This window comes from Littorina saxatilis, linkage group LG17, assembly GCF_037325665.1.
Source record: "Littorina saxatilis isolate snail1 linkage group LG17, US_GU_Lsax_2.0, whole genome shotgun sequence".
In the NCBI taxonomy this organism is placed as follows: Eukaryota; Metazoa; Mollusca; class Gastropoda; order Littorinimorpha; family Littorinidae; genus Littorina; species Littorina saxatilis.
In genome coordinates, this window is record NC_090261.1 from 14,993,921 (window position 1) to 15,007,368 (window position 13,448).

The following is a 13,448-nucleotide window of genomic DNA, read 5'->3' on the forward strand; positions in this document are numbered from 1 at the left end:
TGCCAGCTTTCAGGCATTTTTCTCTCACACACAGACATGTTGATCTTTTATTTCTCCAACAGTAAAAACATTTGGTTCACATCAGCTGTACCAATCCATGAACCTAAACCTTCCTGGATTGTTCATGTGGACACTGATTTCATAACCAATTAATTAGCCTTGGCATTTTAGAACTGAAAGTACAACACAGCAGCAGATTTGTTCATCCCAAATTGAAAAATAATGTGCAATTGTTCTGCCATATATGTCTTCACACGAGCCATAACCAGTAGATTTGCATCCACATATAACCATGGATTAAAGAAACTTTTTTCATAATTCACATACATCTTACTCATGAAAAATGTAGAATATCCAAGGTTTGTTCAATCCTGTATTTATCAGTAGTTCTACATTTTGTTTTGGGGAGGGGGAGCGGTGAGTTCTGGGGGTAGGGACATTTCATTTTATTTAAAAATGTATGGTTAATGAAATATCTTAGTATTCACACCAGATGTACCTTATCGCATCAAACCCCTTTGGTCTAGAACATTCAAAATATAAGAGTACAAGGAGGTAACTAGCTAAGTATTTCATTAACCTGTCCCAAACAAACTGTCTTATTTGCTTTGTAACAAAAGATAGCAGCAGAAAAGAATACTGCTTTCCACTACACATCGTGCATTGATGAAACACTGGCCTACAGTCCACATGTTTTGGTGGTAAAAATCAGATTACCTTATGTTGAAAAGAGTCATACTGAAAAAACCTTCTATAAATACTTAACCCACAAGGCATTAGTATCAATCCTGACCCCTCATCCTAAAATTAAACATGCTGTAACCAACAGGCTGTAACTGACTTCTCTGGCATAATAGAGGAGCTGGTGGCTCAACGGAAGAGTACAGAAAACTGAATTTAAGAACATTTTTAAGACATGCAACAGTCATCGAAAGCATCAACACACTTATTTTATCTTACCAACAAAGTCAGCAGGACTTCAAGTATAGCTTTATTCTGCCTCTTCTGCATCTGTTTAAGTAAAAAAGACACACACAAAAACAAAAACACAAAGCTTTTGCGTGACCCTATCATAGTCATCCACTCACCGAAGCAGACAACCAGGTAAAACAAATCCATTCAACCGAACACAAACATGCAAGCTAAACCCAAACACGTCTGAAAAAACACAGTGGTTTGGTCATAAAGAGCAAATCACTGCACAGTACACGAAGAGAAAGAACGCAAAAGCTGCCCTGCACTTGGTGATGGCTACACGGGCCTAGTTCCAGAGAAATCGTTGGGGCAGCAATAAACGTCAATGAACCAACACCGATACTGCTAGGCAGACCGGTGGGATCAGCGCATGGCAACGATGCCCACTTCCATCAGTTTCTGAATCTTGGCCGCTATGTCTGGGTTGGTTAGATGTCTGAAACACAAGAGGAACACATGCATGGAAACACAGGAAAGACCAAAACAATGAGCAGAAAAATGCACATACGGTGGATCGTATGTCTGCAGTCAAGTTTTCATGTGTGAAAGAGGAGTTTGTGAAATAAAACCACAGCAGAAACAAGTAAACTCAGGAAAAGAAGAACAGAATAAAAGACAGTTTTATAATTAAAAGAAAAAGAAACTTAAAGAAGACAAATAAAAAGAAATTGCAAACTGTCATGGGATTTTATCACCTTGCAAGTTTCTTAAAAAAAAATAAAAAACGCTCGCGCTGGACCCGAGTACTCTTCAGATTGGCTCGCTCCCCCAGTATGAAAGTGTTTGCCTTGTGCACGTTTAAGACCAAGTGATTGATCTGTGTGAATTACAGGCATTCCCTTTCCTATATAAATACATTGCATGCGAGCCGAGGATGTGCGTGGTGACTGGCCTTTCTCTTTTATTTGTAATTTGATCACAGTGAAAATGCACACACACACATTCACACACACACACTCTCTCCCTCACTCCCTCTCTCTTACACACACACACACACACACGAGTACAGACTCATGCACGCGCACGCGCGCACACACACACACACACACACACAGAGTAACACTAACACATGTGCACAAAATGACCACACACACACACCGCGCGAGAGAAAAAGACGTCAAAGACTTTTGACCGTGACGTAATCTTTTTATGACGCTATATTTCTCGTCAATGTGTGACGCATTCGGCTGTTCTATGGGAGTGCCTGGCTGGCTTTGGCTCCGCGAATTCCCCCCGCCGCTAAGTCGTTTTTTTGTGGTTTATTTCGCATTTAGGTCCCAGGTAACATTATGAAGTTTTAATACGATCAATCGGACCTATTATCAAGTTAGTGTATCAACTTTTGAACGAACTGCGCCCAGTAGTTTCCCAGCAATAAGCTGTAAAGTCGAGACACACACACACACACATACACAATTAAAGTCTGCTGGACCCTTGTACTAGCGTACTCGGGGAAAATTAATTCTATTGCACACTCATCCTATGCCTGCTCAGGGCAAAAGGAGAATAACTCATTAATAAAAACTGGAATGTTAAAGTGACGTCCCGCTCCGAAACACTCCCCTAAAACTATCTTTGAATGTACATAGAGAGCACAGTTAGTCTTGCCAAGCATTTCCCCTCTACCTCTTTCAAGTTCCAATCCTGACAAAGACAGCAACTAAAACAATGACAACCACCGCTACACCAACGACGACAGCAATTTTGATCACGCACTCTCGCACAGCCTTGGGGTCCTTGCTCATCTGGTCTAGGATCATCTGCATGGCAGGATCGGCCAGGATTGCCTGCACCTCAGGATTAGCCATGGCACGCTTCCTGACTTCCTCTGGGTTGTTTCCCTCTTCCACCACCGCACGTCGGTAGCCGTCCAGCGCCTCCTGTGTGTCACATTCAAATGCATGGAGTAAGAAATACTGCATATTGAATTATATGTGTGTGTGTGAGTGTTTTCTATGTCCATGAAAGTGTGCATGCTTTTTTATTCAGATCAAATAAAAATTCAAGCCTGGCCCGACACACATATTCAAAGAAATGAAACTGTAGAAAATAGCATATCACAACACACAAACATTTTATGCACAACTGCAGTTAAAGTGGTGCAAGAAGTTAATCCCATCATTTTCTGAAGCAACAGGTTTTATCATAAAAAACGACTGTCTTCATCAGACAAAGAAAACAGAAATGGGATGAGAAACTTTCCTTTGGAAAACATTGTTGGGTTCTAAAATGCACTAACATTGTGGTTTTTACACTGTTTCAGCGTGAAAACATGCACAGCATTATTCTGCTTTACGAGACATCACATTCAGAGAACCTAATGTACAATCCTGCGCCAAAGGTGAAGGTGAATGCATATTAACATCATCACGGTACACTAACCTGACAGTTGGGATCTATCTCCAAGGCCTTCTGGTATGCAACTGCTGCTTTGCTCATCTCCTTCATACCTATCAAGATCCCACCTTTCCTCAGGTAGCCCTTGACTGCACACACAAAGCACAATGAAACATAGGTTATTACCAACACCAAGTCAGACTGTAGATTTCATCACAAAACAAGAGTACAGCCCTCAAAGTCCAACAACTGGTGTACTCGCCTTTGGCTAGTGATTCTAAACATTTAGTAGCCAGAGAGCAAACTTTACCAGCCAAACCAACAATTTGTTCCAGCAACTTTCGCATTTGGCGGGTAGATGAACATTTTCTACTCGCCACTTCTCACAACTAATTTAGAATTATTATTTACTTTACACATTCTCAAATAACACTGTTCCAAAAGTAATGTGTGTGTGAGGAGGGGGAATAATGTTGTGGTCTGATGAAGAAAGAGAAAATGCAAAATGTGTTCAATGATGAGGGCTCCAGCAGAATACAAAATGACACCTTTGAACATTTAATGTCTCACGAAATACAACACAGCCTCTCTCTCACCCTTCCCCCCTCCCCATCACACATGCTCAGAAAGACTTACTCCATTTGGGATCTCGCTTAATACAGTCCTCACAGTCCTTTAGCGCTAAGTTGAACTCCATCAGCTTTGTGTAGCATGCCGCTCGATTGCTGTACAACTTGGCATCCTCAGGGTTTCGCTTGATAGCTTCTGTGTAGTGTTTGATAGCTTCGGGGTAGACGCCTGCAAAACGAGATTAATACCAATGGTAACAAGTACAGCAAATGTTTTACCTGAACACAAAACAAAAGATTCCATTGTTTCATAGGCACCGCCTTGAGACATGTGTCTTTCAAGAAATATCAAATGCCCTTTCATTCCAACTGTACTTGCTAGTCTGTTTATTGTTTCTATAAATACCGAGCATAAAAAGATGCTGCTACACAAAATGTGTGCATGCTGAAAATCATAAAAGCAAGAAGGAAAAGGCCTCCATGTTGCATAAGGAAAGCAACTTCTTAGATTTTTCTTTCTTTCTCTCTCAGTCTCACTTTTTATTAAACAAGCATGACGCCAAACACAATTTCACAAAGCACTGCCGGCTCACCTTTCTGGAAGCATGCATTGCCTTGCTCCTTCTCCTGCAAAGCCAACTCTGGGTTGAGGAAGGACAGCCTCTCCTTCTCTTTAATCTTGGATTGAACCTGGGACACAAATGTGCAAGAGATTTTTTTAAGGCGAGGTGATCAAAAAAGCAACAAAAAAGTATCTGGTACGCCAAAAAAAATTTGAAAAGGATCTTGCAATCTTTGTTTGTTTGTTTGCTTAACGCCCAGCCGACCTTGAAGGGCCATATCAGGGCGGTGCTGCTTTGACACATAACGTGCGCCACACACAAGACAGAAGTCACAGCACAGGCTTCATGTCTCACCCAGTCACATTATTCTGACACCGGACCAACCAGACCTAGCACTAACCCCATAATGCCAGACGCCAGGCGGAGCAGCCACTAGATTGCCAATTTTAAAGTCTTAGGTATGACCCGGCCGGGGTTCCAACCCACAACCTCCCGATCACGGGGCGGACGCCTTACCACTAGGCCAACCGTGCCGGTTATCTTGCAATCTTAAGAATATATTATTTTTGTAAGCATCAAGGAGTACATTTTGAATTTGGGCACTGGTTGTTTGCGTGTCTAGTTTGAGTGTGCGTTAAAGTCTAACAATAGCAAGTGAAGATTTTATAAAACACACACACAAATATGCGCACTTTCTCGTAAACTGTCTCCAACTCAATATTGTCCCTATTGTTGTTAGATCATTATCTTCTTACCTCAGAAGCCTTTTTGACAATGTCAGGTACACGATGCTCTGTCAAGGACTTGTTGAAATAGTTCAAAGCATTGTCATAGTCCTCCTTCTTCATATAAGCATTGCCAATTCGTGCCAAAGCCCTGTAAAGCAGAACAGTGTACAAGACTGTAAACACCTTGCTTCATTGTGTCAAATATCACACCAAGCACACCAATGTCAACAACTGTGAGTAAGCATGTCAAGTATGATGTCTTCCCAAGTTGGTTGCTTGCCAATGTCAAAATTCAGTCATTTCCCAACAGTTTTGAAACTACCACTGCAGTGCATTATGCTAAGATCAGAAACCTGGTGTCTTATTTTGCATAATTGTCACCTCACTACAGCCAAGGGTGTAAGTAAACAAGCTTTCTGACAGGAACGTCTTTAGCAGCTTATACATACAGTCAGTATTAACACTAAAACTAAAAGCAATGCACAGCATAATCATCACATAATGCAGCAATAGCCCTTATCAGATTATGAGCAAAACATGACAAAGCCTTCAACAATTACAATCTACAAATGAAGGGAAGTCACCATAGACACTGGCTAGCTGCAGTCATCCCTTTGAAACATACTGTATTATATTAAGGCTGCAAGACCAAGAGCCCTCTCTGGCTCTGCATAACTATACCTCACCCATGTCCTTTTGCTACACACTGCTTATAAACAATGCAACGAACAAACAGCTAATAAGAATGCTTGGAACCTACTGTCTTTTCGCTTTGAAATTACAGCAAAGTGACCTGTCCCAATGATTCTGTTACACCAACAACTGTCACAGCTAACATCATACTATGAAACTAATTGCCACAAAAGCACATCTGTAAAAATAGACAATGACTAAACGCTGAATGCAATGTAGTGAAAATGAAGTGGAAGGTCCACTGACTTTGCTATAAGGGTGAAGTCCGCTCTGTTTTCACGTCCAACCTCCACCGCCTTCTCACACTCCTGAATGCACTTGTCATACTCCCCTTGTTCAAAGAACACAGCTGCACACGAAATGGCAACAGTTAAATTTGAAAACAACACATGACAATATGAAATGAAATCAACGTAACATCTCAAGAAAAACAATAATGTGCAATGTCTAGTAATTCGCCAGTCGTAAATAGAAAATACAGTGCAGCCCACATTTCAAGACCACCGATTTAACCTTCACTGTGCTTCCTGGGTCGTCCACGACCCAGAGCCTCACAAAAGCATCTGTATCTCTAAAAACTATTTGGAGTTTTGGATTGAGACTCCATGTTTTCCTCAAACACCACAGAACCTTCCTATCGACCATTTTTGTACAGGATTATCTGTGTAAACAAACAAATAAACAATGACGTCATTTCAACTACACAGTCCGATGTTGTTGGTCGTGGACGACCCATACATACGGAATTAAAGAAGGCATTTTACAGTGTTTATCCCTATTCGGATGGCGTGGGTCGTGTACGGCACATACTCTGCAAAGAGGCGGTAAAGAGTTTACTTTATCCCTATTCAGATGGCGTGGGTCAGGTACGACTCATACTTTTTACATTGACTCCTTCTTCAAAATAGAAAGTATGGGTCCTACACGATCAGATAACTGCTTTGGCTGTTTCAGCAGGCATATCATGACACACAAAACATCCATTCACACATTTCATTCATGATCGAATGCTCAATAATGTCACCAAAACACAGCTGTGGCTAGATCACAGAAACTATCTGAGTTGTTCTCACCTGCTTTGTTGGTGAGGATGGTGACATTTGATGGGTCCAGCTCCCAGGCTTTATCATAGTGCTGTAGAGCTGTGGCAAAATCTTTTCGCTTGTAGGCTTCGTTGCCTTTAGCCTTTTCGTCTAGAGACTGATCAGAAACAAAGAGAAAGTATATTAGATTGAATTCTAATATGCCTGAACAACATAGTTAAAGAGCAATGCATGAAACAATAAATGGCAAACATTCTTTAATAAGAACTGTCAGCCAGACAAACTCAAATCTTACAGTAGTTAACCACCAATATTTCATTTTATGCCAAACTGTGAATGCATCATTACCTGTTATTCTGACTTAACAACCCCATAATATAATATTGATGACACTCTCGGCAAAGCCTCTACCAAGTGGAGTCATTGTATTCATTTTCCCCGTCTTCACGAGATACCACATTATGACAGAAAACATAAGTTACTGTCTGCTATGACTGCCCAAACACTGCACATAAGTTAAACGCACTGGCTATGCGCACTCTGAGTGTATGCAAAACCTGACCACTGTATACACTCCGGCATTAACTTCCGGTCGCGAAGCGAATTTGCCATTTGACGCCAGTTTGCGATAGGAACACAGAGCATTTGATTATAATATAACAGTACAAAAAAACAAAAAAAAGCTGATGCTGCACGGCCTTTAGTTGCTGTAACAATTAACATTGATTACATTCTCAGAGTATGTATAAAAGACTTGAAAACCACATCAACACTTGGAGTTTCATACGACGCCATCTTGCGAAGGAACGCAGTGCACTTTCGATTCATTATATCAAAGTACGCTTGGGACCAACAAAAACAAACACACACACACAAATTATGTCCGATGCTACACGGCAGTTTATTGTCGGAGTTTGTAACACATTTAGAGTGTGTTTCGACCTAGAAATGGTTGTATACCCTGTGAGCGTACATTATACCCAGTATACACTCCGAAGAAGAGATAGCGGAAGTCAATACCTCAGATTGAGTTTTCATTGGCTACTTCTTAACGACTTGGTAAGGGGGTATATCATTGGCTTAGAGTTGTAACAGAGCTTTTCATTGCCGGAGTGTATACAGACCTATCGATCCTGTATACACTCGGAGTGTTTATAGCTTTTGCCCAAGTTAAAATGTGAATAATTGAACGTTCAGAGAGGGCATCTTTGGCGTGTAGTGACATCATTCTAAATTCCAATGTAGCTCTTAGGCGATCTGGGCAGTTTTTGTTTTTCACAAAGAGTATTCCTTCGGCTTTGAACTCATTTCTCTTCACAGAATAATTGTAACAATGAGCTAGGTCGTTAGGTGACAAAGTGAAACTGAAACGCTAGAAAAAATGATCAAGCTTTCGGAGTAACCATTGTGCGTACAGCAGCTACTATTCAAAAGGAGAGAAAATAAAAAATAAACCTTTCAAACCTTCACATAAATAAAGGCTCACACTGATTTAGAACCGCTACATCAATACTATCATATAATTTCTACATGACGGGTAATCTGCCATGCCGACTGACAAGGAAGGGAAAGCCGGTATGAAAAACGCATCTTCATTGGAAAGTAGGGACGAAATAACCTCATCATGAGTTACTTTTTATTACGTACACTTAATGACAAAATCTTCAATGATGTTCTTCAATTTAAAATCAAGGAAAAGTGGAAAGAAACAATCATAACTTACTTGTTTCTTGGATGCGTCCGCCATCTTTTATGGAAGTTTCCAGCATGTGCTGAGGTCGCAGTAAAATAGAGTGACGTCCCTTGTGCTGTCTGCTCTCGACAGTTCCTTTATTCTCGCGAATTGCGCATTCACTTTGTGGTGGTCTCGCAGGGGTGGGCACAATATCTTTGCTTGTAGCAAAAGTAATATTGTTTGTAGCAGAACTTGGCGCGAAGCGCCAAGTCGACGGCGCGAAGCGCCTAGTTTGCTAGGGGGGTCCGGGGGCATGCCCCCCCGGAAAATTTTTGAAAAAAAGGAAGCAAATGGTACAATCTGGTGCATTCTGAGGGTGATAATTGCCAGTTTCTGGCAGCAGATTTTGTCACTGATTTTTGTGGAAAATCGCCTGTTTGCCCCTTAACATACACTTAACATACCAGTCAATACACTTGGGCATACACCTGTTGGTACCCACTGTTGTAGATCGAAAGGCCTCAGCCGATTTACTGTTCAAACACCTGAACGCTAACCAAAACACTAAAACAGCAAAAACATCTCATCTGGGATAACCTTAATTTTACGACTTTTCCAGACTTCAGAACAGAAGAGTGCCAAAGAGTGCTCGCCGGATATGGTCAGGCTACACACCACCGATTGATCAGCCTTGGAATCAGCTAAAATAGATCTGGGGAAAAAAACACATAGCAAATTTAAAAAGAGCACTCTGTCGCAACTTGTCGCAATTTCGCCTATCGCAAAATCGGCTTCCCTTGTCGCAAAAAAATGCGACAATGCGACAGGTGCCCACCCCTGTCTCGTCAACAGGGCCGATTTTCTAGTCTCTCTCTCTCCAGAACGTTCCGGCTCAGACTTGAAAGATTGTCAATAGATGTTTCCCTCTATCTACCCTCATCCCATGCTGTTGGAAAAAAGAAACAAGTGAAATGCAAATGCACAAACACGAAAAAAATCAGTGATCTCAGATACATAAGTGTGAAATGAAGAATACAACAAATCACGCATTCACTGATATTATTTTAGGCTGGTGAATTTGATTATAAACTCAGTGATCATGCGTTGTAACATCGCCCACTTCAGGGCAGACGTGCAGTCAGTTCAAGTGACACAAACATTATTTTAAGAGAGCGGACGGAACTGAACTGAATAATTATGGTCTGTTACTGCATAGACCATTAATTTGGTCTATGGTTAGGCCTACTGCAAGACGAATAACTGAAACTAGTGACACTGACGGCATAGGCTATCACCAAAGATCAGCCGCTCACAGTGACAGTGACCACGCCGGATAAATAGCTACATCGCAAAAGCTACGGGTCCTCACAACTTGACACGAAGAAGGGTAGGCCTAGTAGGTCTAGAACTATCACTTAAAACAGCTTCCCATAATGCATTACTACAGTGATGCAAATAAAGTTGGTGTCTAACATGTACTCACCTCATAGGCCTATATTTCTCGTTTTGCTACATCAAGTTAAAGTGATCATTGAAAATATAGCTCACAGTGCCCGTATGATTTGAAAGACTCAGTCTTGAATCATTTTGCTGTAACTCGGAAACCAAAACCTTACGTTCAAAGCTGTTTTATTGATATGATATGCACCTAACCACACACTGACTTCGTGTAGGCCTAATACAGACGAGGATGACTAGCTGCTCGTCAAGTTATGCCTTAGTGCACCCCAAGTTCTGATTTTGGTGGCTCTGCATGTAAAAATGACGGAAATAGTGACAGTGTAAAGTGATATATCTAGACCTACTACCCTTCAGTCTTCGTGTTATGAGGACCGTAGCTTTTGCGTTATAGTCAGTGACTGCAAAACACGCTGTAGCTATTTATCCCGGCGCGCGGCGGCGTGGTCACTGACTGTGACTCCAGCGAGTGTGGAACCGTGCTAAGACTGATCATAGTTCACAATTTGTAATAAGACATCGCTGAGTCCGAGTGAGTTTGTCAAAAAGTATTATGCCCGATCGCGAATAATTTGATCATTTCGGTCGTGCGACTTACTCTTTGTGCCCGGTGTGTCTAGTCTGACATATTCTGTTTACTGGTTCGACCTGTCACTTAATTATATCTTTCCAACTTTCAGTTTGAGCGTACAGCCCACGGTGGTACCTGCGACGTGAGGCCGCCGCGGATCCTCACGGACACCTGCCATGAAAGGACACATAATGTCCCCTTTGTCTATTATCTATACGGCCATATACCTAGCATGACAGACCACCTGCAACATAGGGACACTTTTGGCAGGTACCAAGGGTGTCCTTTAATCACAGGTACCACTGTAACAGGGCCGCTAAAGGTAGATCATAGGCACTATAGCTGTTGTTGTGAACAAAAACTCAAAACTGGTGCAATGAGACAGGAGCACTGAAAACATTGCATGACAACATGGAATGCCCTTATCATTTTTGTAAAAGCCTGGGTTGACTGAAACCGTTGCTGATGTCAAGCTTTCAAGTTAATCATCTTCTCGTTACTATCATATTGGCCTGTTGCTTTTTCACTTTAAAGCCACACTCGAGTCCTTCCCGAGTGAACAGTTCAATCCATACACTTAAATACACATACCAAAAATCAACGACCAGTTAATTGTGGTGAGCTGGATTTTAAAAAAAATTGTTTAATTTCGAAAAACACCACATGTGGCTTTTACGAAATTAATACACTAAATTATATCACTGTGCACAGAGAGGACCCAGGCTGTTCATTTTCGATATGTGACCAAGTGGAGAAATGGTCTTACTCCAGGTAAAAGCCTGGCAAGATCTGAGAGGGTGAGCCCAACTGTTGACACGAGAAGGAGTGTGCCTTTACACGAGAAGGAGTGTGCCTTTACACGAGAAGGAGTGTGCCTTTACACGAGAAGGAGTGTGCCTTTACACGAGAAGGAGTGTGCCTTTACACGAGAAGGAGTGTGCCTTTACACGAGAAGGAGTGTGCCTTTACACGAGAAGGAGTGTGCCTTTACACGAGAAGGAGTGTGCCTTTACACGAGAAGGAGTGTGCCTTTACACGAGAAGGAGTGTGCCTTTACACGAGAAGGAGTGTGCCTTTACACGAGAAGGAGTGTGCCTTTACACGAGAAGGAGTGTGCCTTTACACGAGAAGGAGTGTGCCTTTACACGGTGTGCCTTTACACACGACCTCGTTTACCATTGGGTATTCTGACGGCTTTTGTTTATTCAAGTATTAAACGTTGCATGCATACATTTAACCTTTCTTGTGTTTGAGTCTCTGGAATCTCTTCACGCTGTGTGCTGCAGGAGTGCGAGCTGTAGCAGGAAACTGCCTCTAAAGCGCACACCCACCACTGATATAGGCCTTGGAAGTTCGTTATCTTTATTGCCTACACTTACTCAACCTTGCCGCGCAGTTGCCATAGGCACCTGGGACTCATTCGTTACCACGCCGTCGTATCGAAGCATAGCGGCGCTCTAGCCTAGCATGTTCAGCTGCTGCATGTGCCCGGCTATGATTATGATGCCGAAATATACACGTTCCTCCAAGTCTGTTATCATTAGTTGTCAACACTACAGGCCGTCTCCAATTTCAGTCTGCGAGCGCTTCGCATGGGCCATGGTTTGTGCAGGACGTAGTGTTCAGTTTTCCTGGATAAGCTATTCGCTTTTGATCGTCTGTGGTCCGTACTGAACAGAAGGATTAATTGTGATGTATTTTTGAAGTGTTTACAGTTTGTTTAATGTCATAAGCAGTGTTGAAATGTTTGTAATGTAACTGTTTTGTCCGAGTGACATTTTTCTTTGCATTGCTTAGCACATTGCATCGGATCGACTGTTTTTACATTTAGTCAAGTTTTGACTAAATGTTTTAACGTAGAGGGGGAATCGAGACGAGGGTCGTGGTGTATATATGTGTGTGTGTGTGTGTGTGTTCTTTCTTTCTTTATTTGGTGTTTAACGTCGTTTTCAACCACGAAGGTTATATCCCCGGACGTTATTTTCTTTTTTTCGATAAATACCTTTGATGATGTCATATCCGGCTTTTTGTAAAAGTTGAGGCGGCACGTACTGTCACACCCTCATTTTTCAATCAAATTGATTGAAATTTTGGCCAAGCAATCTTCGACGAAGGCCGGACTTCAGTATTGCATTTCAGCTTGGTGGCTTAAAAATTAATTGATGACTTTGGTAAAAATCTGAAAATTGTAATTAAAATTATTTTTTTATGAAATTATCCAAAATTACTTTTATTTTATTTTTTATCATGTTCTGATCCCAAAACATATAAATATGATTGTTATATTCGGATTAAAAACAAGCTCTGAAAATTAAAAATATAAAAATTATGATTAAAATTAAATTTCCGAAATCGATTTAAAAACAATTTCATCTTATTCCTTGTCGATTCCTGATTCCAAAAACATATGGATCTGATATGTTTGGATTAAAAACACGCTCAGAAAGTTAAAACGAAGAGAGGTACAGTAAAGCGTGCTATATGCAGCACAGCGCAACCACTACCGCGCTGAACAGGCTCGTCACTTTCACTGCCTTTTGCACTAGCGGCGGACTACGGCCATTGTGAAAAAAATGCAGTGCGTTCAGTTTCATTCTGTGAGTTCCACAGCTTGACTAAATGTAGTAATTTCGCCTTTCGTGACTTGTTTTGCTTTTCTTCTTAGAGAGGGGAATCGAGACTGACGATCGAGGGTCGTGGTGTATGTATGTATGTGTGTGTGTATGTGTGTGTGTGTGTGTGTGTGTGTGTGTGTGTGTGTGTGTGTGTGTGTGTGTGTCTGTCTGTGTGTCTGTCTGTCTGTCTGTGTGTAGAGCGTTTCAGAGTAAACTACTGG

At 41.6% G+C, this 13,448-nt stretch overlaps 1 protein-coding gene across 2 annotated transcripts; it reads right to left on the reverse strand.

Moving 5' to 3' along the window:
• Nucleotides 1–376: 376 nt before the first annotated feature.
• LOC138952851 (stress-induced-phosphoprotein 1-like) lies at nt 377–8,772 on the reverse strand. Of its 2 annotated transcripts, none has more exons than XM_070324583.1 (9): nt 8,632–8,772; nt 6,939–7,065; nt 6,112–6,214; nt 5,200–5,320; nt 4,475–4,571; nt 3,949–4,110; nt 3,358–3,461; nt 2,692–2,855; nt 377–1,411 (listed from the first exon to the last, which is right to left on the reverse strand). In XM_070324583.1, exons 1-9 carry the CDS (start codon nt 8,653–8,655, stop codon nt 1,339–1,341), a joined length of 975 nt encoding a protein of 324 aa, XP_070180684.1. In that variant the 5' UTR covers nt 8,656–8,772; the 3' UTR covers nt 377–1,338. The 2 variants fall into 2 exon arrangements, with proteins under 2 accessions (XP_070180684.1, XP_070180683.1); XM_070324582.1 differs by having other exon boundaries at nt 2,602–2,855.
• Between the last annotated feature and the right edge of the window lie 4,676 nt (nt 8,773–13,448).